We start from the raw sequence: 26,504 nt of genomic DNA on the forward strand, positions 1-26,504 counted from the left end.
TCTTGACCAGTCTCCCATGTGGGACTTTGTCAAAAGCCTTACTGAAGTCCATGTAGACTACATCAACTGGACTGCCCTCATCCACACACCTGGTCACCCCCATTGAAAAATTCAATCAAACTGGTTAGACATGATCTCCCCCTGACAAAACCATGCTGACTATCCTTGATTAATCCTTGCCTCTCCAAGTGGAGACTAATTCTGTCCCTCAGAATTTTATCCAATAATTTCCCTACCATTGATGTTCGACTCACTGGCCTGTAATTCCCTGATTTATCCCTACTACTACCCTTCTTGAATAATGGTACTACGTTAGCTGTTCTCCAGTCCTCTGGCACCTCCCCTGTGGCCAGAGAGGTTCTGAAAATTTGTGTCAGAGCCGCTGCAATCTCCTCCCTTGCCTCACACAGCAGGCTGGGATACATCTTGTCTGGGCCTGGGGGTTTATCCACTTTTAAGCCTGCTAAAACCACCAGTACCTCCTCCCTCTCAATACTAATTTGTTCAAGTATATCACAATCCCCCTGCCTGATTTCTATGCCTGCATTGTCCTTATCCATAGTGAACACAGATACAAAATATTTATTTAAAACCTCACCTACATCTTCTGGCTCTGCACACAGATTGACACTTTGGTCCTGAACGGGCTCTACTCTTTCCCTGGTTATCCTCTTGCCCTAAATATACTAACAAAACACCTTGGGATTTTCCTTTATTTTGCCCGCCAGTGTTTTTTCATGACCCCTCTTCGCTCTCCCAATTTCTTTTTTTAAGTACCCCGCTGCACTTTCTGTACTCCTCTAGGGCTTCCACTGCTTTTAGTTCTTTGTATCTGCCAAAAGCCACCCTTTTTTTCCTAATCCATTCGTGTATGTCCATCTCCAGCACCGGTGTGTATCTGAGTCAATGGGCCTCTCTCTGACCATTCTCCCCAGTCCATCTCCAGGACCAGCGTGTATCTGAGCCAATGGGACTTCCTCCCCAGTCGAACTCCAGGACCAGTGTGTATGAGTCAAAGGGACTCTCCCTGACCTTACTCCCCAGTCCATCTCCAGGACCAGTGTGCACCTGAGTCAATGGGACTCTCTCTGACCTTTCTCCCCAGTCCATGTCCAGAACCAGCGTGTATATGTGTCAATGGGACTCTCTCTGACCTTTCTCCCCAGTCCATCTCCAGGACCAGTGTGTATCTGTGTCAATGGGATTCTCTCTGACCTTTCTCCCCGGTCCATCTCCAGGACCAGTGTGTATCTGAGTCAATGGGACTCTCTGACCTTTCTCCCCGGTCCATCTCCAGGACCAGTGTGTATCTGAGTCAATGGGACTCTCTCTGACCTTTCTCCCCAGTCCATCTCCAGGACCAGTGTGTATCTGAGTCAATGGGACTCTCTCTGACCTTTCTCCCCAGTCCATCTCCAGGACCAGTGTGTATCTGAGTCAATGGGGCTCTCTCTGACCTTTCTCCCCGGTCCATCTCCAGGACCAGTGTGTATCTGAGTCAACGGGACTCTCTCTGATCTTTCTCCCCGGTCCATCTCCAGGACCAGTGTGTATCTGAGTCAATGGGACTCTCTCTGACCTTTCTCCCTCGCGCCCCCACTTCGCCCCAATGTTCCCAGAGATTGCTTGAGAGAGGCCGGCGCTGCTGTAAATGTCGGAGATTCTCTGATCCACACTCACCGCACCATCCGCCGCTCCTCAGTCCCGCCGCCATTTTATCTCCTTCCTCAAACCGGAGCCTCATCCGGGGACTGCGAGCAGCACCAAGCATGCGCACTGCGGCCACACAGCCCGCTCTTAAAGGCCCTCACTGAGTCCTTCTTTTCTATTGGCTGCGACTCGTAGATTGATAGCTGCGCTCACCAATCGCAGCCCGCAACGCCTCGGGGCCCCGCCCACTGTGTTAAAAGGCCGCCGCCAGCTCCGGGGTCACGTGGCTCCTGATCGGCCGTTCAACCGCCTCAGCGCGCGGGTGAGGTCATAGCCCCGCCCACCGGCGAGCCCTTGTTGCCCAAGGTGCCGGCCGACTGCTGTCCCTTCTCCCCGGGCGGGCGGGCGGCGGCGGCTGTCCTTCCTCCCCCCCGTGGGGGTGGGGGACTCCTCTCTAACTCTGTTCTCCAACTGCTCCTCCCTGCTCCGGGCTGCGGCTTTTATAGCAGCCGCCGGCCCCGCCCAGCCCAGCCCAGCCGCGCCTTCTGATTGGCTGAAAACCCGGCAAATCTCGGCCTCTGATTGGCGCGTTTTTCAATCCGCTCCAACCTCGGACACCAACGAAAAAGGCGGCTTATAGAATAAGAGCTCGTCTGTGAATCAGACTCGTTATTGTTAAAGTGATGGCCCTCTGTGGGACTGAATATTAACCAGTTATTAAAATCATTGCATCTGTGGGATTGAATAATAATCATTATTGTTAAAATCATTGCATCTGTGAGATTGAATAATAATCATTATTGTTAAAATTATTGCATCTGTAGGATTGAATAATAATCATTATTGTTCAAATTATTGCATCTGTGGGATTGAATAATAATCATTCTTGTTTAAATTATTGCATCTGTGGATTGAATAATAATCATTATTGTTCAAATGATTGCATCTGTGGATTTGAATAATAATCATTATTGTTTAAATTATTGCATCTGTGGGATTGAATAATAATCTTTAAAATGATGGTATCTGGGACTGAATAATAATTAAAACTATGGCATTTGTGAGACTGAATAATAATCATTACTGCTAAAGATTGTCATCTGTGGGACTGAATAATCATTTTAATTAAAATTATAGCGTCTGTGGGACTGAATAATCATTAAAATGGCATCTGTGAGACTGAATAATTCATTATTAAATTGTGAATTATGGCAAATTCATCCTTTAAAATTACTGGTTCCTGAATTGACAGATTTAATTTCATTTTAGCTTTTCAGCGACCAGCTTGTAAATGAGATGCCGGTGTCGGGTCGGGGTGGACCTGCTTCAGCACCTTGTAGATGTAGATGCTGTAACTCTGCTTCCTGGTCTTCCTGCGCTTCTTGTCGCCTTTGGCCCGCTTCTTGGTGGCCGCTTTCTTCGGCCCCTTTTTCGGGGCGATGCTTCAGGCCTGGTGAATGGACGCGAGGGTTTGTGATGGAGAAAGTCTCCCGGACGCGCTACTTAATAGACAGCCGTATGCAAATGAGGAATCAGAAAGTGAAGGATTCCTATTGGTGAACCAGCGCATAAGTATCTATTGTGAGTTAGGAACAAGGGGTGCCACCTGGCCAATCAGAAACGCTCATGGTGTTGCAGCTGGTTTCAGGCACGTGGGTAGAGTCTCCACATGGCTGCAGCTTGAAAAATATATTATAATAGGAAAATACTGCGGAATCTGAAATAACAACAGAAAATGCTGGAAATACTTGATGAAGGGTCCCAGACCTGAAACGTTAACTCTGTTTCTCTCTCCACGGATGCTGCCTGGCCAGCTGATTATTTCCAGCATTTTCTGTAGAAAAATATATTTTTCGTCCCATAAGTTGTCCAGTTAAATTGCAGACTGCTTGCCCGACATTGATCCAGCTGAATGTTGGGAAGACCGGTCCCCGCCACTAACTGCGTCCCCACGTCACCGACTCCCTCCCTCTCCATGGGCAGCTGGCTGAGCCAGACTGTTCGCAACCGTGGTGTCATATTTGAACCCCCACCCCCCTCAGATGAGCTTCCGACCACATATCCACGCCAGCACTAAGACCGCCTATTTCCGCTGCCGGTACATCACCCGACTCCGCCTCTGCCTCAGCTCATCTGCTGCTGAAACCCTCATCCATGCCTTTGTTACCTCTAGACTTGACTATTCCAATGCACTCCTGGCCGGCCTCCCACATTCCACCAGAGGAATAGATTGTTTAATATTAAGGGCATCAGGGGATAGTTCAGGAAAGTGGAGATGAGGTGGCGGAGCAGGCTCGAAGGGCCAAATGGCCGACTCCTGTTCCTGTTTCTTATGTTCTTATCTGTGCCTACTCCTGCCACGCCCCTCATTGTCAAATCTCGCAGTGAGGTTTACCAGAATTTTTACATTTCACAGCCCTCTTGTCTATTGAATGGGTGACTATTAAAAGAGCCTTTTTTCTTTGGTTCAGATCCATAATTTTATTTTAATCTTTTCAACCGCCGAATCCATAGAGTGTCCACCCCTGGTGTTTCAGCGCGTACACCACGTCCAGGGCAGTGACCGTCCTGCGCTTCGCGTGTTCCGTGTAGGTGACCGAGTCTCTGATGATGTTCTCCAGGGAGTCCTTCAGCACACCCCGGGTCTCTTCGTAGATGAGACCGGAGATGCGCTTGAAGCCGCCTCGCCGAGCCAGGCGGTGGGTGGCGGGCTTGGTGATACCCTGGATGTTGTCACGAAGGACATTGCTGTGTCGCTTGACTCTGCCTTTCCCCAGCCCCTTACCCCCTTTCCCTCTGCTGAAACTGAAACTTAAGCTTTTGCAAAAGAAACAACCCCAGTAATTGAATTGGGAATAAGGGTTTTCGGCGCTGCACACTCCTTTTATAGAATGCTGGCGGACCTGGTTGGAAACGCATAAATGGGCGGAGTCAGGATGAAAATGAGGACTCACGGGCCTAGAAATTCGCTATCGCCGCGCCAGGTCTTTAGCGCCCGAAATTTAGCGCTCGCCCGGATTCCCGTAGCGCCCGCCTGAAATTCAGTTGCGCCGCCCCAAGACGGAGGCGGGCGCTATTGCAGGGTTTGGCCGCCTCGCTTAGGGCGATGAAAGTCTGTTTCAGGCGTCCAGCTGCCGCTGCGGCACCCGATGCGGTGCGGCAGGCTGGGGTACTGCAGGCCTCCTCCTTCTCTTAAGGAGGAGCTGCCTGCAGCCGTGAGATCGCCGCTGGATTCCCCCGGCAAATGAGCCCGGCACCACGGAGAAGTGCCGGGCTCGCGGGAGTCAGACATCAATGCCGCCGGGGGGGTGGTGCAGGAGTCCGGGGAGGGAGGTGCGGCCAGGCGGCCGCCGGGAAAGCGGCCGGCCGCCCCTACACCTTTATGCGCCGGCCTCTCGGAGCTGCAAGGCCCCGTTTTTCAAACGCTGTTTGCAGCCGCCACGGGTGAGGCGGCCGCAACTGAATTTGGCGGTCGGCACGGAATCGCATTGGAACCGGGGCACTGCGCACACCGGTGACGTCATCGGTGCCGGCGCAGCGCTACCAGCTAACGCCGATGTTAGGGACCAACTGAATTTCGGGCGCTAAAAAACTTCCGGCGCAAACCACTCTATAGCCAATAAGTGGGCGCAAACGCGACTGAATTTCTAGGCCACGGTTCCTTCTCAAGTAGCCGATATTGAACTGCACCCGTGGGGGAGATAAGCAAAATACTGCGAATGCTGTCAAACCTGAAATAAAAACAGAAAATGCACGGAATATAAGCAGCAGGTTGGGCAGTACCTGTGGAGAGAGAGAGAGAAATAGAATCGATCTTCCTTGTGCCAGACCTTGTTTTGGACACAGTTTGGTCTCCTTCAGCTGTGAAGTCCTTCCCAGTTTTTATCTCCCATTACATGTTTCGGTCCTTCCAGCAGACGACTTTTCCATTGTACCACTGCTTCCCTCCGCCCCCCCCCCTCCGCCTTTGTGGGGTGTTTCCAGTTCACCCGGGTTTTCACAAGTTAACAGGGGTGGGGGTGGGGAGATGCCTTCAGTTAGATGCAACCTGGATGAAGGCAGCCTAGACACCTCTTTCACAGAGTGTTGTAATCGCTGATAAGCACAAAGTTTTAATATAATAATGACTGGGAGATGGCTACTCTCCGAGTCCTCCTGACCCTCAGACTTGAGCACCTACCAGCAATCAGTGAAATCCCAATTGTGATCTGAGGTGAAACCTTTGCTTTAGAAAGTAGCTCCAGGGGTTTCAGAATGCAAGGGCCATTGTATGTGCGTTGTCCATCAGTAGCTTTACCAGCACAAAAATTAATCAGAAGAGCAAATGACAGAATAAACAGCCACTTGCCAATATACAGACAAGACTACTAGGAATCATTCCTAATAGAAATGTTACTCCAGCTCCCCATATTTCCAATTGCATGTGATTACTATGGTTTACAATACTAATCAATCTTTGCTAGATAGGAAGGTCTATGGATGCAACATTAATATTTTCTGGTCTATTTCTCAGTAATTGTTTTCCATTGTTTCCCTAAACCTCTCCGTCTCTCGACCTCTCTTTCCTCCTTTAAGACACTCCAAAAAACCTCCCTCTTTGACCAAGCTTTTGGTCATCCACCCGAATCTCTCCTTATGTGGCTCGCTGTCAAATTCTGCTTGATAATCGCTCCTGTGAAGCGCCTTGGGATGTTTTACTACATTGTTGTTGTTTTGTGCACCTCTTAAGTTAATATGCAGCATATTCCTTTCTTTCCTGTGAAATTGGAAGCGGTAGAGAACCAGGAGCCAATGTCGGCCGACAAGAGCAGGGGTGATTTGTGAGCGGGACCTGGTGCGGGATAGGAAGCGGGCGGCAGAGTCTTGGATAAGCTGAAGTTTGCCGAGGATGAAGGAAGGGAGGCTGCCCAGGAGAGCCTTGGAATAGCCGTGTCTGGGGGGCGACAAAGGCATGGATGCGACTTTCAGCAGCAAATGGTCTGAGGCAGGGGCGGAGGCCGGCGATGCCACAGGGGTGGAAGTAGGCGATATTCGTGATGGAAAGTAAGGGGAGAAACCCAGGGGGTAGATTTTCACCTTAGCACTCAGGCGTAAAACGGGTGTTGCGGATCGGCCGCCCTTTAAATAAACCGCCCGATTTTCATTCCGTTGAATTAATGTAGTGAAAATTGGATGACTTCTATAACAGGAAGTCTCGCCAGATTCAACCCCCAGACTGAGCCTTATGACATTTATGAACTAACAAAGCAGGTTCACTCCTAAGTTAGAAATTTCTTCCAAATCCATGGGAATCTTGAATTGTTTATTTTATTGTTCTGAAAGCCTCTTGCATTAATATACAACATTTCTTTTCTTTTAAATTGGAGGTGTTAGGGAGCCAGGAGCCAAAGTAGGTCAGCAAGGGCAGGGGTGATTTGTGAGAGGGACCTGCTTTCAGCTGTGGCTCTGTGGGTAGCACCCTTGCCTCTTGAATCAGAAGGTTGTGGGTTCAGAGTCCCCACTCCAGAAACATCAGCACACAATCTAGGCTGACACTCCAGTGCAGTGCTGAGGGAGCGCTGCACTGTCGGAGGTGCAGTCTTTCGGATGAGACGTTAAACCGAGGCCCCGTCTGCTCTCTCAGGTGGATGTAAATAGATCCCAAGGGCCACGATTTCAAACAAGAGCAGAGGAGTTATCCCCGGTGTCCTGGCCAATATTTATCCCTCAATCAACATAACAAAAACAGATTATCTGGTCTTTATCACATTGCCCATTTGTGGGTCCTTGCTGTGCGCAAATTGACTGCTGCATTTCCTACACTGCAACAGTAACTACACTTCAAAAGTATTTCATTGGCTGCAAAGAGCTTTGGGACATCCTGAGGTCATGAAAGGCGCTGTACAAATGCAAGTCTTTCTTTACTTAATCACATGTTTTTTTAACTTGTCACAAACAAGGCTTTTCGTTAGGCTTGTTATACCGAACGCTCAACCATTCCGTCCAGGGAGATCAAGACTGCCGTGCTTCTTCAGCCTGGGGAGAACTGGACAAACAGGCCAGGTTGCTATCTTCAGTGCCCAGGGGTAGTGCTTGGCAGGGCAAAAGCTCCAGTGGCAGAAATTGGAACAAAAAGCATATCCTTCCATTGTACTGGTTTGTGACCAAATTTTAACCTGGTCTTATGTAGTCATGAAAATCTATAATGAATCTAAAAATGTAAAATTGGAGAATTTCCCCAGTCTCCTTTACGTTCTAAACATTGCTGATTTTAGCAAAGATGGCTATAAAACAGAGGATAGAAGTTAATGGACGTTTCATGAGCTGGCAGAAAATGGGAAGTGGTGTCCTACAGGGACCACCGTTGTTCACCATATAGATATATATATATAAATGATTCAGACTCAGAAATCGGAGATCTAGAGTCGAAATTTGCTGATTGGCATATAGGAACAGGAGGAGGCCATTCAGCCCCTCGAACCTGTTCCGCCATTCAATGAGATCATGGCTGGTCTGTATCTCAAACCCTCTACCAACCTTGTTCCCGTGACCCTTAATAACTTTGCCTAACAAAAATCGATCAATTTGATACCAAATTGGGGTGAGGTTGGGGGGGGGGGGGGGTAGAGCTAATAATGTGGGGAGCTGCACCAAAACACAGGAAGATATAAACAGGCTTGCAGAATGGGCAGATAAATGGAGGTGGCTAGGCTCTCTCTTGTTGGAAATGGTCATTGCCTGGCACTTGTGAGTTGCGAATGTTACTAGCCACTTATCAGCCGAAGCCTGAATGCTGTCCATGTCTTGCTGCATGTGGGCAAGGACTGCTTCATTGCCTGAGGAGCAATTGGTGTAAGACAAGGCCGAATTCAAAGTTTAGTTCGCATGGTTAATGTAATGGATGCACCACCTCGGGTGAGAAAGGGTTTGAAGGTTTCAAGAATGCAACCAAATGGGATGTAGCCATTTAGGGAGGGAGGGATTGAAGGTTTGGAGAATGTAATCAAATTGGATGCACCCGGCTAGGGAGAGGGAGGGGTTGAAAGTTTAAAGAATGCAACAAAATGGGATCCAGCCACCTAGGGAGAGGGAGGGGTTGAAGGTTTGAAGAATGCAAGAAAATGGGATGCAGCCGCCTAGGGAGAGGGAGGGGTTGAAGGTTTGAAGAATGCAACAAAATGGGATGCAGCTGCCTAGGGAGAGGGAGGGGTTGAAGGTTTGAAGAATGCAACAAAATGGGATGCAGCCGCCTAGGGAGAGGGAGGGGTTGAAGGTTTGAAGAATGCAACAAAATGGGATGCAGCTGCCTAGGGAGAGGGAGGGGTTGAAGGTTTGAAGAATGCAACCAAATCTTTCCACGCTCGCACTCACACAGAAAGAGTCGCAGGCGGCGCTCGGCCACGCGCCGGGTCCCGGTGGAGGAGTTGCCTCTGGACCGTCCGCCTTGAGCTTACAAAAGGCGCGGCCGCCGCCGCCGCTCGGCAGCTGGACTCGGCGCGGTGAGGAGCGCGGAGCAGCCGGAGGAGGGGGGGGAGGCGCTGAGTGAGCGAAAAAATAAAATGGCTTCGGGCGACCAGACCAAAGGCCCGGCCCGAGGCCGCAAGGCCAGGAAGAGGAGGAGCTCAGCCCAGGGCGCGGCCGGCGGGCGGGCCCACGGTGTCGGGCCACATCCTGCAGGCGGTGGCGGCTTCCAGGGAGCGGCGCGGCCTGTCGCTGGCCGCCGTCAAGCAGGCGCTGTCGGCCGCCGGCTACGACATGCCGCGCATCAACTGGCGGGTGAAGCAGGCGGTGCGGAGCCTGGTGACCGAGGCCTCGCTGGTGCGGCCGGCCGGCCAAGAACAAGCCCAGGGGTCGGAGGAGGAAGGAGGCCGGGGGCGGTGATCCTGCTGCTGCCGCCCGCTGGAGAAAGGCCGAGGAGAGGGCGGGTGGGGTCCGCAAGGGGGCGAGGCCCGTCGGGCAACCCGGGAGCCGTCGGGGGCCCCAGGTCCCCTCCAGGGGCAGGAAGCCCGGGAGCTGCCGAGACCAGAAGGCGGCAGCAGCCCCACGGGCGGCGGCCAAGACTGAAAACCCAAAACAGAAATACTACCCGTGTGAACCAAAACAACAGGCTCTTTTCAGAGCCACCACACCCTTCAGATGAAAGAGGTTGTTCCAGAATTATACAATAAATATCTTTATTTTTAAATCATTGCTGCGGCCGATAAACCTGAGAATCTTCGAATGATCCTGGCGGTTGTCCTCCAGCTCTCGGGAGCCTTTGCAACCAGCTGCAGCCGTCGTGAAGCATCTTGCAGACTAGAATGAGTTGGAGAAAAAATAGTCACAGAAATGATTGGTAGTCATTGGATTAAGAGTTGGAATTGTGTTGGTGTTTCTGCTCCATACGATCATCCATGTCGCCCTACTTTACCTCATGTTTCCAGCGTATTCTGCAGTGAGTGTCTCACTTCCTGACTCCAAGCCTTTCCACCATCTACAAGGCACAAGTCAGGAGTGTGATGGAATACTCTCCAGTGTGGACCATCGACAAGATGCACTGCAGCAACTCGCCAAGGCTTCTTCGGTAGCACCTCCCAGACCCGCGACCTCTTCCACCTAGAAGACAAGGGCGGCAGGCGCATGGGAACACCACCACCTCCAAGTTCCCCTCCAAGTCACACACCATCCTGACTTAGAAATATATCGCCGATCCTTCATCGTCGCTGGGTCAAAATCCTGGAACGCCCTCCCTAACAGCACTGTGGGAGTACCTTCACCACACGGACTGCAGCGGTTCAAGGAGGCGGCTCACCACCTCCTTCTCAAGGGCGATTAGGGATGGACAATAAATGCTGGCCTTGCCAGCGATGCCCACATCCCGAGAATCTTTTTAAATACCAAATAAATTGCCTCAGGTTCAGCATTTGTGTACTATGCCATAAGGGTTTTAGTAAATAACTAATATTGCAGTGGCCTTTCTTAAACAGAAGCGATTAAGCGCATATATTTTTTTCTTAGACAATCTCTTTTGTAGTTTCTGGGACCTGTCTAATTTGTATATTATGGGGAGTTCCAGAATTGTTGTGGCTCGAATGAATTTATTTCGCATAAGACATTTACTGTGGACGTGTCACATGAGAGTATGAGATTTTATATATATATAGCTTCGGGGTTTTGCTCCAGCAAATTAAGGTTTCCCCATTCCTTGCGTGGCAGCGGCTTCTGGCAAAAAAAACTTGATAGGTGACTGTGATTTGTGCAGACTGAACATGTGGTGTGTCAAGGATCAGCCAATTGGAATAGACAATTGGGCATCCTTCATTAGCATAAAGCAGTGTATATAAGGGAGGGGTTGCGGGCTGCATTTCGATGTTGCTTTGTGTTTTTATTAACCAGTCGAGGTGGAGAAGGAATTGAAGGGCTTGCCATGCCGACTGCTGCTGCTGTTTCCACCAGTTCCACCAAAGCCGGTGCCAAGGGCGCTGTCTCCAAGAAGAGCTCGAAGAAAACCGCCATGAAAATGACCAGGAGAGGGGACAGGAAGTACAGGAAGACCAGGAAGCAGAGTTACAGCATCTACATCTACAAGGTGCTGAAGCAGGTCCACCCTGACACCGGCATCTCCTCCAAGGCCATGAGTGTCATGAACTTGTTCCTCACCGACATCTTCGAGCGCATCGCCTGCGAGGCCTCCCGCCTGATCCATTACACCAAACGCCAGACCATCTCCTCCCGGCCGGGAGATCCAGACCGCCGTCCGCCTCCTGCTGCCCGGGGAACTGGCCAAGCACGCCGTCTCAGAGGGGACCAAGGCGGTCACCAAATACACCAGCTCCAAGTAGAGTCCGCCTCCCAAAATAACACCTGCAATTAAATCACCAAACGGCTCTTTTAAGAGCCACTTCGCAAAGCCTTAAAACGGAGCTATAAAACAAAACCGAGACCCCTGAACAAATACTTCTGTTAGGCTGTATGTTAATGCAATGAATTGCTAAATTAATCGTCCGGTTCATCCATCTACATGTGGTGCGTTCTATTTATGAAAGCTGTTTTAATTCGCATTTCTTACTTTTGAGTATAAGTCCCTGAAGAGATTGGGGAATTCACGGGGAAGGGGGCAATGGGCGCTCAATAACTCCGAGAACAAGGATTTCGGTTGAAGCCAAGGTTCTTCCCTGCCAGTTGAAGAATTTACTCTTGATATTGAAACCCAGGAGCACAGCGAAGATCAATGTTGCCGGACCGCCAATATTGTGGAAAAAAGCGGGTAAAATAGGAGGTAGCTCAAGCATTAATGTTCAGTGATGCCACATTTCGGTTTAGGAAGACCTTTGTTTTGTACAGGGAAGGGGAGAACTTGGAGACAAGAAATCATTGAGACCGCGACTTGGAGCAGGAGATAAGACGGACACATTTCCCCAGATCAAGAAATCTGCACAACTCGCATTTACAAATGACATTTAAGGTCGAAACACGTCCCAAGACGCTTCACGGGGGAAAGAGATGAAGAGACGCTCAAGTCTTTACAGAGAGTTGAGCTAAAGATACATGAAAAAAACATAAGATTCAGAAGAACTTAATAATTACAATAATCAACTTTATTGTCATTGTTAGTGCACAAGTACGGTACAACGAAATGTAGGCTTGCGGCTCCCGAGAGTACATTTAGGTTAAGACATTTAACATTCAACATTCATTTGACTTGTAATACATAAACATAAACATAATAAAGTGCATTGGCAGATGTGCAGGCTTTAGAGTTTATTTGTGGAGTTCAGTAGGATGACAGCCCTGGGAAAGAAGCTGTTCCTAAATCTGGTCGTTCGGGTGCGAATGCATCTGTAGCGTCTCCCAGATGGCAGGAGGGCGAACAGACTGTGGCTGGGGTGGGTAGGGTCTTTGATGATGGTCAGTGACCTCCGTAAAGAGCGAGAGAGAATGTCTCTGGGGATATATAATTGCTCTGAGGTGATACACGCTTTGGAAAGAAGGCGACTTTGTTTTGTGTTTTGTTGGCAGGCATTTTTCAGGAGACGAGACCTTTGGCTCTGCAGCGTCTGGTTCGCCTGGTTAAATAGCGCCGGCTGCTGGAAACTCTTCATCCCCCAAAACACACTCAGATGGAGAGAGAGAGAGAACAGGTCCCAGCCCCAAGCCATGGCCGACACTCTCCCTGCCAGGAACAGCAGGAGGAAGACCAGGCCTGCGCCCCCGGCCAGGAGACCCAGCGCCACCGTGTCCCAGCAGATCCTGGAGGCGGTGGCGGCCACCAAGAAGTGCCGGGGGCTCTCGGCTCTCAAGAAGGTCCTCTCGGGCCGCGGCTACGACGTGGCCAGAAACAACTGGCGGGTCCACCAGGCGGCCCGGAGCCTGGTGACCAAAGGCTCAATGCTGCAGCCCACCGGCACCGGCGCCTCGGGCTCCTTCAGGCTCAGCAAGAGGTGGGGCGACTGGGAGGAGGAGGAGAAACCCAAGAGGGGGCCCGCCGCCGCCGCCAGGGAGAGGAGGAGGAGGAGGAGGAGGATGAAGCAAGGTGCGGTCAGGAAAGCGGCGCCCAGGAGCAGAGGCTCGCCCAGGAAGACCCAGAAACAGGGCGCCGCCAGGAAGGGGGCGAGGAGGGCCACCGCCCGCAAACCCAAGGGGAGGAAGGTGGCCAGGGCCGAAGGGAAAGGCAAACGCCAGCGTGCAAAGCCGAGCAAGCTGGCCAAACAACCGGAGCAGGAAGCGGACCAAACCCCCGCTCAGGAGGAGACCTCCCTGTCGGAGAAAGAAAGCCAAGTTTGCTCAGAGCAAGAGGACAGCTCCTGAAGGGGAGACCAATCAGAGGATGAATACCTTCAATATCAAACGGCTCTTTTCAGAGCCACAAAAAACATTCACAAAGAGCCGGACCGGAGGGTTGGGTGTGTGAAAAAAGGAACATTGCAATTGACCCGATGGTATATGACCAAAATCATCCTTATTGAAAAATAGAAAACCAATTATTTCCCCATTACAATACTGGAAATTATTAAAAATTCGATTGAGTTTTAATTCCTGAAGTATACCTTCCAGGAATAATATAATATATGAACCAATATTGGTTTTTAACTCCTATTTTAAAGGTGGTTAAATTGAGAGCAGCAGAGCTGTGATAGATTGTAGGGCGGGAGAATCGGAAGACCAGGAGTCCTCAGCCTGGAGCCACTTTCAACAGTCCTCAGCCAGCTCCGCAACGGCAGCTATTGCCTCAAATTGTTCATTTTGTTATATTTCTCCTTCCAGCAATGAGACTATCTGAAAATTATAAATGGTTGAAATCAAATCCTGCCGTGCAGCTGATGATTGTTGCTGCAAGTATTTATTGCAATGGGCATATCGTGAAACTACAAAGGTCTTTATGAACTCCTGCAGTTGCGGCGATGCCTTGTAGATAGCATTTAAATTCTGTTAGTTAGTGACATGATTTCGGTAGGTAAGTCGTCTTCGCCACTTGAATGTGTAAGAATCAACGTTGAAACAACAATAATGAGCTATTTTCGCTTCCATTGTGTGCTTCCGATACACTTTTAATAGCCTAGCTGAGATTGTCTTTGTCAAGACCACCAATTTACATTTTTATAACGTAAAAAAATGGATGGTATCGCAGAATACAACCTCCAAAATGCTGGCGAAATTGCTACAAAACGTGGTACTAAAATTCAGGCACCATAAACCAGGTGGCCCTACTTATAAACAAATGGAATTTTAGAATGTGGTCTCCAGCGAACTGGTGAAATGTTGGGACTTCCCAACATCCCAGGTAATAGGATTTGGTCACCAAGAACCAGTGTGTGATTGTGCGGACCCAGATCGATGAGTAGCCCCACAACCTATCAGCAACATTCAACACAATGCTTGAGAATGGAAGTTGCAGGTGATCCTTTCAAATGTTTATTTTCAAAAGTACAGCTCCGCGACCATGGCCGAAATTAATAGAACCTATGGGGTAAAGGCCACAAAATAGCATCGACATCTAAATGACATGACCTGCTGCATCAACGCATTGAAATGAAAATGCTGCTTATTGCCTGTTGGATCTTCTTGGGCACAGCGGCCGCAGATCTAATGTGCATGATCTCTGCCCAAACTTGCGGTAGGCAGCCCTCTGATTATCGCTATTTATAGGACGTGGCCTTCTCAAACATCCGCTCTCCTGTGAATTCAAAAACCCTCGGGTGTTTACAAGTTCTCCCTTGCCACGACTTCAATTTATATAGTGCCTTTCAAATCCTCTGGACATCCCAAAACACCTGACAACCTAAGATTACTCTTCAATGAAGGAACAGCCAGACAATGTGTTTTAGGTGGTGTTCGCTGAGTTGTGAAATGTTGGTGACATAGGAACAGCAGTTGGCCATTCAGCCCTTCCAGTCTGCTCTGCCATTCAATTAGATCATGGCTGATCTGTACCTCAACTCCATGTACCCACCTTAGCTCCGTATCCCTTGATATCCTTACAAAGGTGGTTGGGACACGGAGACACCTTTTTCTTCTTCAATTGCTGCTACGGGACTTATATCCACCTGAACTGAAGATTTCACTTGAATGACTGTGTAAGGGTAAACCGGGAGAGCTTCTTCTCCCCTCTGGTATAAAGGGTCGACGTCCGCCTTATTCCCTATCAATCACTCAGAGTCCTGCGAGGCCTCCCGCCTGATCCATTACACCAAACGCCAGACCATCTCCTCCTGGGAGATCCAGACCGCCGTCCGCCTCCTGCTGCCCGGGGGAACTGGCCAAGCACGCCGTCTCAGAGGGGATGAAAACTGTCACCAAATACACCAGCTGCAAATAAAGCCTCTCGTTCCTCCCACCTTAAAAACTCAACCCAAAGGCTCTTTTCAGAGCCACTCACGAGATCCGGAAGGGACTATTTATTTTCATTTGACTAATGACATTTGAAATATTGACAGCATAAAGAATGAAACTCTTTAAAAAAATGTTTTATCATCTTTTCTTTATTTAACCCTCACTTTCATTTTTTTGTCGTATGTTCAGATTTTGCTGGTGTGTTTTTGTAATACAGTATATCGCTAATTTAAAATAGATTGAAATTTAACATATATAAAAAAATGATGCATTGTCACTGCCCTGTTTTGTACAAAGCACTCATTTATAAGCGGGTTGCCGAAAAGCTAAAATGAAATTAAATCTGTCAATTCAGGAACCAGTAATTTTAAAGGATCAATTTGCCATAATTCACAATTTAATAATGAATTATTCAGTCTCACAGATGCCATTTTAATGATTAAGAACATAAGGACATAAGAAATAGGAGCAGGAGTAGGCCAATTGGCCCCTCGAGCCTGCTCCACCATTCAATAAGATCATGGCTGATCTGATCCTAACCGCCAACCCACTATCACAGAACCATCTCCTGAATCTAACAGAATTAGACACACGAAATAGGAGCTGGATCAGGCTACACGGCCCCTGGGCCCGCTCCGCTACCCACAGGGCCATGACCGATCCGAACCTAGACTCATGTCCAAATTCCTGCCCGCTCCCCGTAACCCTTAATTCCCTTTACTTCTAGGAAACTGTCTATTTCTGTTTTAAATTTATGTAATGATGTAGCTTCTACAGCTTTTTGGGGCAGCATATTCCATGGACCTACCACCCTCTGAGTGAAGTAGTACCTCCTCATCTCAGTTTTGAAAGAGCAGCCCCTTATTCTAAGGCTATGCCCCCTAGTTCTAGTTTCACCCATCATCGGGAACATCTTCCCCGCATCCACCCGATCCAACCCCTTCACAATCTTATGTTTCAATAAGATCGCCTCTCATTCTTCTGAACTCCAATGAGTAGAGTCCCAATCTACTCAACCTCTCCTCATATGTCCATCCCCTCATCCCCGGGATTAACCAAGTGAACCTTCTTTGTACTGACTCGAGAGCAAGTATGTCCTTTCTTAAGTATGGACACCAAAACTGTATGCAGTATTCCAGGTGCGGTCTCACCAATACCTTGTACAACTGAAGCAATACCTCCCTATTTTTATATTCTAGCCCCCTAGCAATGAAAGCCAACATTCCATTGGCCTTCTTAATCACTTGCTGCACCTGCATACTAACCTTTTGAGTTTCGTGCACCAGGACCCCCAGATCCCTTTGTACTTCAGTTCTTTCCATTTTCTTGCCATTAAGATAATAACTTGCTCTACGATTTTTCCTGCCAAAGTGCATAACCTCACACTTTCCAGTATTGTATTCCATCTGCCAAATCTCTGCCCACTTACTTAGCCTGCCTATGTCCCCTTGCAGGTTTTTTATGTCCTCCTCACTCACTACTTTACCTCCCATTTTAGTATTATTCAGTCCCACAGACGCTATAATTTTAATTAAAATGATTATTCAGTCCCACAGATGACAATCTTTAGCAATAATGATTATTATTTAGTCTCACAAATGCCATAGTTTTAATTATTATTCAGTCCCAGATACCATAATTTTAACGATTATTATTCAATCCCACAGATGCAATCATTTAAACAATAATGATTATTATTCAAATCCACAGATAATGATGATTATTCAATCCCACAGATGCAATGATTTTAACAATAACGATTATTATTCAGTCCCACAGATGCAATGATTTTAATAACTGGTTAATATTCAGTCCCACAGAGGGCCATCACTTTAACAATAACGAGTCTGATTCACAGACGAGCTCTTATTCTATAAGCCGCCTTTTTCGTTGGTGTCGGAGGTTGGAGCGGATTGAAAAACGCGCCAATCAGAGGCCGAGATTTGCCGGATTTTCAGCCAATCAGAAGGCGCGGCTGGGCTGGGCTGGGCGGGGCCGGCGACTGCTATAAAAGCCGCAGCCCGGAGCGGGGAGGAGCAGTTGGAAAACAGAGTTAGAGAGGAGTGCGCCCCCCCGGGGGAAGGACAGCCGCCCGCCCGGGGAGAAGGGACAGCAGTCGGCCGGCACCTTGGGCAACAAGGGCTCGCGGGTGGGCGGGGCTATGACCTCACCCGCGCGCTGAGGCGGTTGAACGGCCGATCGGGAGCCACGTGACCCCGGAGCTGGCGGCGGCCTTTTAACACAGTGGGCGGGGCCCCGAGGCGTTGCGGGCTGCGATTGGTGAGCGCAGCTGTCAATCTACGAGTCGCAGCCAATAGAAGAGACGGACTCAGTGAAGTACTTAAAGCGCGGGCTGCGTGCCCGCAGTGCGCATGCTTGGTGCTGCTCGCAGTCCCCGGATGAGGCTCCGGTTTGAGGAAGGAGATAAAATGGCGGCGGGACTGAGGAGCGGCGGATGGTGCGGTGAGTGTGGATCAGAGAATCTCCGACATTTACAGCATTGGGTCGAAGGGGGGAGGGGGGTTCGGCGCCTTCCCGGATTCTTCTCCTCCACTTTGTGTGGTTTTGGGCCAGGGATTCCCAGGTGTCGGTGGGGATGTTGCACTTTTTTTCAAGGAGGCTTTGAGGGTGTCCTTGAAGTGTTTCCTCCGCCCACCTGGGTCTCTCTTGCCGTGCCGGAGCTCCGAGTAGAGCGCTTGTTTTGGGAGTCTCGTATCGGGCATGCGGACAATGTGACCTGTCCATTGGCGCTGATCGAGCGTGGTCAAAGCTTCGATGCTGGGGATGTTGGCCTCAGCGAGAACACCGGCGTTGGTGCACCTATCCTGCCAATGGATTTGCAGGATCTTGCGGAGGCAGCGTTGGTGGTACCTCTCCAGTGCTTTGAGGTGCCTGCTGTACATGGTCCATGTCTGAGGCATACAGCAGGGCGGGTGTCACTGCTGCTCTGTAGACCATGAGCTTAGTGCGGGGTTTGAGGTCCTGGTCTTGAAACACTCTCTTCCTCAGGCGACCGAAGGCTGCACTGGCACACTGAAGGCGGTGTTGGACTTCGTCATCGACGTCTGTCCTTGTTGACAGTAGGCTCCCGAGGTATGGAAAGTGGTCCACGTTGTGAGACTATGCCCTGAGACTATGCCCCCTAGTTCTAGACACTCCAGCCCGGGGAAACAACTTCTCGGCATCTACCCTGTCAAGCCCCTTCAGAATCTTGTCTGTTTCAATGAGATCACCTCTCATTCTTCTAAACTCCAGAGAGTATAGGCCCATTCTACACAATCTCTCGTCATAGGACAGCCCCCTTATCCCAGGAATCAATCTAGTGAACCTTCGTTGCACCGCCTCCAAGGCAAGTATATCCTTCCTTCGATAAGGAGACCAAAACTGTGCACAGTACTCCAGGTGTGGTCTGACCAAGGCCCTGTACAATTGTAGCAAGACTTCCTTTACTCTTATACTCCAACCCCCTTGCAATAAACACCAATATGCCACTTGCCTTCCTTATTGTTTGCTGTACCTGCACGCTAGCTTTCTGTGTTTCTTGCACGAGGACACCCAAATCTTTCTGAACACCTACATTTGAAAGTTTCTCTCTATTTATTTAAAAAATATTCTGTTTTTCTATTCTTCGTACCAAAGTGAATAACCTCACATTTCCCTACATTATACGCCATCTGCCACCTTGCTGCCCACTCACTTACTCTATCTACAGTATATCCCTTTGCAATCTGTGTTATCCTCACCGTTTACCGTCCCACCTAGATTTGTATCGTCAGCAAACTTGGATACATGACGCTCGGTCCCTTCATCGAGGTCATTAATATAGATTGTAAATAGCTGAGGCCCCAACACTGATCCTTGCGGCACCCCACTAGTTACAGCCTGCCAACCTGAAAAAGATCCGTTTATCCCTACTCTCTGTTTTCTGTCTGTTAACCAATCCTCTATCCATGCTACTATATTACCCCCAACCCCATGAGCCCGAATCTTGTGCAATAACCTTTTATGTGACACCTTATCGAATGCCTTTTGGAAATCCAAATATACTACATCCACTGGTTCCCCTTTACCCTGCTAGTAACATCATCAAAAAACTCTAATAAATTTGTCAAACATGATTTCCCTTTCATAAAACCATGTTGACTCTGCCTAATCATGTTATGATTTTTCTAAGTGCCCTGATACCACTTCCTTAACAATGGATTCCAGTGTTTTCCGAATGACTGATGTCAGGCTAACTGGCCTGTAGTGCCCTGTTTTCTCTCTTCCCCTCCTTTCTTGAATTGCGACCTTCCAATCCGCTGGGACCATTCCAGAATCTAGGGAATTTTGGAAGATCAAAACCAATGTATCCACTATCTCTTCAGCCACCTCTTTTACAACCCTAGGATGTAGGCCGTCGGGTCCAGGGGATTTGTCGGTTTTCAGTCCTATTAGATTCTCTAGTACTTTTTCTCTACTTACAGGAAACTTTGTGCTATCCGGCACCCACGGGACCGAGCTGCTGCCGTTGCCTCAAAACTGCCGTACTCTCCAGAGTTAATGTTGAGAGATACGGAGATTCTTATCTCTGTATTTGACGGCAAACACTGTTGCTTAGCAACAGCTTCTAAACACTCAGATGTGGCCTGCAAGCTCTGTATATGAAGCTGTTGCTATAGCTACAGACGTTGCACAGCTTGACTGTTCAAACAAAGCAAAAAAAAAAACAAACAAAAAGAATAAAAAACAGCGGCTGATTTTTGCCGGTGGCTCCAGATTGCCGGATAGCTCACCTCCCGGATAGCACAAAGTTTCCTGTATATGAATTATGTTAAGTTCCTCACCCTCATTAGACCCTTGGTTCCCCACCATTTTTGGTCTGCTTTTTGTGTCTTCTACTGTGAAGACAGATACAAAATACTTGTTTAACGTTTCTGCCATTTCCTTATTCCCCATAATAATTTCTCCTGTCTCAGCCTCTAAGGGACCAATGTTTACTTTTGCTACTCTCTTCCTTCCTACATACTTGTAGAAAATCTTACAATCTGCTTTTAGATTTCTTGCTAGTTTTCTGTCATTGCATTTTTTCCCTTTTTTTTATCAATTTTTGGTCAATCTTTGCTGGTTTCTGAAACTCTCAATCCTCAGGCTTACTATTATTCTTTGCAACATTATAAGCTTCTTTCAATCTAATGCTATCCTTACCTTCTTTAGTTAGCCATGGTTGGATCACTTCCCGTGGAGTTTTTGTTTCTCAATGGAATGTATTTTAGTTGAGAATTATGAAATATTTCTTTAAATGCTAGCCACTGCTTATCTACCGCCATACCTTTTAATCTATTTTTCCAATCTACCTCAGCCAACTCGCCCCTCATACCTAATGTAATTGGCTTTATTTAAGTTTAAGACACTAGTTTCGGACTTAGGCAAGTCACTCTCAAAATTAATGTGAAGTTCTAACATATTATGATCACTCTGCCCCAGAGGATGCTTTACTATGAGATTGCTAATTAACCCTGTCTTATTACACAATACAAGTTCTAACATTGTTGGTTCCATGACATTTTGTTCCAGGAAACTGTCCCGAATGGATTCCATGAACCCGTCCTGCAGACTCTTGCTCCACAGCCCTGTAGGTTACGGCTCTTCAAGTGTACACCCAAGTACTTTTTAAATGTGCTGAGGGTCTCTGCCTCGACCATCCTTTCAGACAGTGAGTTCCAGACCCCCACCACCCTCTGGGTGAAAAAAATTACATCTGCTCTGCACCCTCTAGTGGATGGACTGGGGAGAAAGGTCTTTACTAGCCGAGGCATAGAATATAAGAGCTGGGAGGTAATGCGTGAACTGTATAGCTAGGCCGCAGCTAGAATACTGCGTGCAGTTCTGGTCAACACATTACAGGAAGGCTGTGATTGCATTACAGAGGGTGCAGAGGAGATTTACGGGGATTTTGCCAGGGCTGGGGAATTTTTGCTATGTGGAAAGATTGGATAGGCTGGGGATGTTTTCTTTGGAACAGAGAAGGCCAAGGGGAGACTTGATTGAGGTGTATCAAATTATTAGGGGCCTAGATAGAGTGGATAGGAAAGACCTATTTCCCTTTGCAGAAGGGTCAATAATCAGGGGGGCATAGATTTAAAGCGGATGGTCAAAGGGTTAGAGGGGTTTTGAGGTGAGTTTTTTACACCCAGAGGGTGGTGGAGGTCTGGAACTCACTGCCTGAAAGGGTGGTAGAGGCAGAGAACCTCATCCTGTTTAAAAACTGCTTGGATATGCACTTGAAGTGCCGTAAGCTACGAGGCTACTGACCAACTGCTGGAAAGTGGGATTAGAGTGGATAGATCTTTGTCAGCCGGCTTGGACAAGATGGGCCGAATGGCGGCCTTCTGTGTAGTAAATTTCTATGATTGTGTTACCCGGGGAGGATGGGCCCAGTGAGATCAGACAGTGTGTAACCCGGGGAGGATGGGCCCAGTGTGATCAGACAGTGTGTTACCTGGGAAAGATGGCCCCAGCTTCGGTTTGCCTAAAGCACAGGGAAATTGTACATTTCTATCCAGAACTTTGGTGATTTGCTGGAAGCCCAGGCAGGTGTGGCGGGGATCTGAGACAAGGGACAACATCAGACAGAAGCACTCGGACCCAAACTTTTATTTTTATTAAGCTGAAGAAAAGTCTACATTACATTACTTCACACTATTCATGTTGTTATTTTCAGTCCTGCCATAATTAGATCTCCCAGTGAAAGACTGAGTGATTGAGAAAGGTCCACAGCTGAGAGTAAACAGGGATTGTAGACTGAGGAACGACAGCAGGTGAACCAACACAGGATTGTGGGAGCACCAACTGGAGAGAACTCTTCCGATTCAAAGAGCTTCCAGAGATCGACTGGGGGAAAAGGTCAGAGAGAGTCCCATTGACTCAGACACACACTGGTTCCTCCCTCCCTTCCATTTCCTGATTTACAGCTATTTCTGGGATGTTACTTGTATCCTCTATGGTGAAGACCGATACAAAATACCTGTACAATTCAACTGCCATCTCCTTATTTTCCATTTAAAATTCCCTGACACTCTTTTATCGGACCAACACTCACTTTGTTAAATCTTTTCTTTATTAAATATCAATAGAAGCTCTTGCTATCTGTTTTTATATTTCTAGCTAGCTTTCTCTCGTACTCTAATTTTTCTCCTTAATCTTTGAGTCACTCTTTGTTTTTTATATTCTGTCCTATCTTCTGACCTGCCAGCCATCTTTGCACAATTATATGCTTTTTCTTTAAATTGGATGCTATTAATTTTTTTAGTTAACCATGGATGGTGGGTCCTCCCCTTGGAATTTTTCTTTCTCGTTGGAATGTGTATATTCTGTGTATTCTGAAATATCCCCTTAAATGTCTGCCACTGCATCTCTATTGACCTATCCCTTAACCTAATTTGCCAGTTCACTTTAAGTAGCTCTGCTTTCATGTCCTCGTAATTGCCCTTATTTAATTTTAAAATGCTAGTCTTGGACCCACTCTTCTCTCCCTCAAACTGAAGGTAAAATTCAATCATATTATGATCGCTGCTACCTAGGGGCTCCTTCAGTATGAGGTCTTTAATCCTATCTCATTGCACAATACCAGGTCTAGTATAGTCTGCTCTCTGGTTGGCTCCAGAACGTGCTGTTGTAAGAAACTATCCTGAAAACATTCTATGAACTCCTCATTTAGGCTACCTTTGCCCATCTGATTTTTCCGGTCTCTATGTAGATTAAATCCCCCATGATTATTGCCATACCTTTCTGACAAGCTCCCATTATTTCTTCCTTCATACTCCATCCTACTGTGTGGTTACTGTTAGGGGGCCTGTACACCACTCTCACAAGTGACTTCTTGCCTTTATCATTTCTTATCTCTACCCAAACCGCTTCCACATCCTGGTTTCCTGAACTTAGGTCATCCCTCTATTGTGCTAATACCATCATTAATTAACAGAGCCACCCCTCCACCTTTTCCTAGCTTTCTGTCCTTCCTAAATGTCACGTACTCTTCAATATTCAGGTCCCAATCTATGTCATCCTACAGCCATGTTTCTGTAATGGCTATCGGATCATACTTATTTATTCCTATTTGCGCTATCAGTTCATCTGTTTTGTTTTGAATGCCACGTGCATTCAGATGCAGAGCCTTTAGTTTTGTCCTTTTATTTTTGTAACCTCTAGCCTTAACTGTTGATTTACTCTTAGATTTGTCCTCTCTATCCCTTCCTGTCACGGTCTGTTTATCATTTCCCATATTAATACCTTTCTCTATTGCCTTGTCTCTACTCTTTGATTTACCACATCTTCGCAAATTTGATCCCTTGCCCCCACTATTTAGTTTAAAACCCTCTAGTGCCCTAGTTATATGACTCGCCAGAACACTGGTCCAAGCACGGTTCAAGTGAAGACCGTCCCAACGATACAGATCCCACTTTCCCCAGTGTGGTGCCAGTGCCCCAGGAATCGAAACCCATTTCTCCCACACCAGTCTTTGAGCCACGCATTCATCTCTAATTTGATTTACCCTATGCCAATTTGCTCGTGGCTTAGGTAATAATGCAGACATTATTACCCTTGAGGTTCTGCTTTTTAATTTAGCCCCCTAGCTGCTCACAGTCTCTCAGCAGAACCGGTTTCCTAGTTCTAACTGTCGTTGGTACCTACATGGACCACGACCATTGGCTCCTCCCCCTCCCACTGCAAGTTCCTCTCCAGCCCAGAGCAGATATCCTGAACCCTGGCACCAGGCAGGCAACACAGCCATCAGGACTCTCGCTCTTGGCTGCAGAGAACTGTATCTATCGTCCTGACTATGCTAGCCCTTATTACCACTATATTCCTATTAACTCCCCCCGTTTGAATTGCTTCCTGTACCTTGGTGCCACGGTCAGTTTGCTCATCCACCCTGCAGCCACCGCTTTCATCCATACAGGCCGCAAGAACCTCAAACCTGTTGGACAATTGCAAAGGCTGAGGCTCCCCCACCTCCTGGGTCCCCATACCTGCATCACTTTTAATTTGAATGAATTAAAGGGTAAGGCATGGCAGGAGAGCTCTGTGCCGTGGTATGCTCCTCCTGCACTATGTGGGAAATCAGGGACACTTCCTGTGTCCCTGACGACCAGGTGTGCGGGAAGTGTATCCAGCTGCAGCTACTGACAGACCGCATTGCGGCGCTGGAGCTGCGAGTGGATATATACAGGGGCATTCGCGATGCTGAGGATGTCGTGGATAACACGTTTAGGGAGTTAGTCACACCGCAGGTAAAGGCTGCACAGGCAGGAAGAGAATGGGTGACCACCAGGCAGAGTAGTAGGCGCAGGCAGGTAGTGCAGGGGTCCCCTGTGACCATCCCCCTCTCACAGATATGCCGCTTTGGATATTGTTGGGGAGGATGGCTTATCAGGGGAAGGCAGCCGCAGCCAACTTCCTGGCACCGTGGGTGGTTCTGCTGCACAGGACGGGAGGAAAAAGAATGGGAGAGCTATAGTAATAGGGGATTCTATTGTAAGGGGAATAGATAGGCGTTTCTGCGGCCGCAAACGTGACTCCAGGATGGTATGTTGCCTTCCTGGTGCAAGGGTCAAGGATGTCTCAGAGCGGCTGCAGAACATTTTGGAAGGGGAGGGTGAACAGTCAATTGTTGTGGTGCATATAGGGACCAACGATATAGGTAAGAAAACGGGATGAGGTCCTAAAAGCTGAATACAGGGAGTTAGGAGGTAAATTTAAAAAATAGGACCTCCAAGGTAGTAATCTCAGGATTGCTACCAGTGCCACATGCTAGTCAGAGTAGAAATAGAAGGATATTTCAGATGAATACGTGGCTAGAGGAATGGTGCAAGGGGGAGGGATTCAAATTCCTGGGACATTGGAGCCGGTTCAGAGGGAGGTGGGACCAGTACGAACCGGACGGTTTGCACCTGGGCAGGACCGGGACCGATGTCCTGGGGGAGTGTTTGCTAGTGCTCTGGGGGAGGGTTTAAACTAAAATGGCAGGGGGTTGGGAACCTGAGCAGGGAGACAGAGGAAAGGGAAACCAGGATAGAAGCAAAAGACAGGAAGGAGAAAAACAAAGGTGGCGGTCAGAGAAATCATGGGTTTAAATCAAACAGCCACAGTAAATAATAATTCTAAAAGGTGTAAGAGTGTTAAAAAAACAAGCCTGAAGGCCTTGTGTCTTAATGCGAAGAGCATTCGTAATAAGGTGGATGAATTAGCTGCGCAAATAGAGGTAAATGTATATGAGATGATTGGGATTATGGAACCATGGCTCCAGGGTGGCCAAGGCTGGGAACTCAACGTCCAGGGGTATTCAATATTCAGGAAAGATGGGCAAAAAGGAAAAGGAGGTGGGGTAGCATTGCTTTTTAAAGAGATTAACACAATTGAAAGAAAGGATATTCGCTCTGATGATGTGGAATCTGTATGGGCAGAGCTGAGAAATACCAAGGGGCAGAAAACGTTAGTGGGAGTGTTATACAGACCTTCAAACAGTAATGCGGAGGTTGGGGATGGCATTAAATGGGAAATTAGAGACGCGTGCAATAATGGCACAGCAGTTATCATGGGTGACTTTAATCTACATATAGATTGGGCTAACCAAATTAGTAACCATACTATGGAGGAGCAATTCCTGGAGTGTATACGGGATGGTTTCCTGGACCAATATGTCGAGGAACCAACAAGAGATCAGGCCATCTTAGACTGGGTATTACGTAATGAGAAAGGATTAATTAGCAATCTTGTTGTACGAGGCCCCCTTGGGTCAGAGCGATCATAATATGATCGAATTCTTCTTTAAGATGGAGAGTGAAGTAGTTGACTCAGACTAGGGTCCTGAATTTAAATAAAGGAAACTATGATGGTATGAGGCGCGAGTTGGGTAGGATTGATTGGGGAATGTTACTCCAAGGGTTGACGGTGGCTAGGCAATGGCAAACATTCAAAGATGGCATGGATGAACTACAGAATTTGTTCATCCCTGTTCGGCATAAAAATAAAACAAAAAAGGTGACTCAACTGTGGCTAACAAGGGAAATTAGGGATAGTATAAG

General features: G+C 48.0%; 3 protein-coding genes across 3 annotated transcripts in view; all 3 read left to right on the plus strand.

The window, feature by feature from the left end:
- LOC147091836 (uncharacterized) overlaps positions 1-26,504 on the plus strand; it is a 1,030,142-nt gene that overhangs the window by 205,288 nt on the left and 798,350 nt on the right. The gene's annotated exons all lie outside the window — the stretch shown is intronic.
- LOC147091842 (uncharacterized) lies at positions 12,766-13,416 on the plus strand. Its single transcript, XM_085976456.1, has one exon. The coding sequence runs from the start codon at positions 12,766-12,768 to the stop codon at positions 13,414-13,416; it is 651 nt and encodes a 216-aa protein (XP_085832582.1).
- Positions 17,493-26,504, plus strand: part of LOC147091843 (uncharacterized) — a 124,541-nt gene continuing 115,529 nt past the window's right edge. Inside the window, exons 1-2 of the mRNA XM_085976458.1 lie at positions 17,493-17,901; positions 22,142-22,323. The gene's annotated coding sequence lies outside the window, so the exon portion shown is untranslated. The remainder of the gene's footprint in view (positions 17,902-22,141; positions 22,324-26,504) is intronic.

The sequence above is a fragment of the Somniosus microcephalus genome, unplaced genomic scaffold, assembly GCF_052327205.1.
Source record: "Somniosus microcephalus isolate GS21.2 unplaced genomic scaffold, FLI_Smic_1.0 unresolved_chr3, whole genome shotgun sequence".
Classification (NCBI taxonomy): Eukaryota; Metazoa; Chordata; class Chondrichthyes; order Squaliformes; family Somniosidae; genus Somniosus; species Somniosus microcephalus.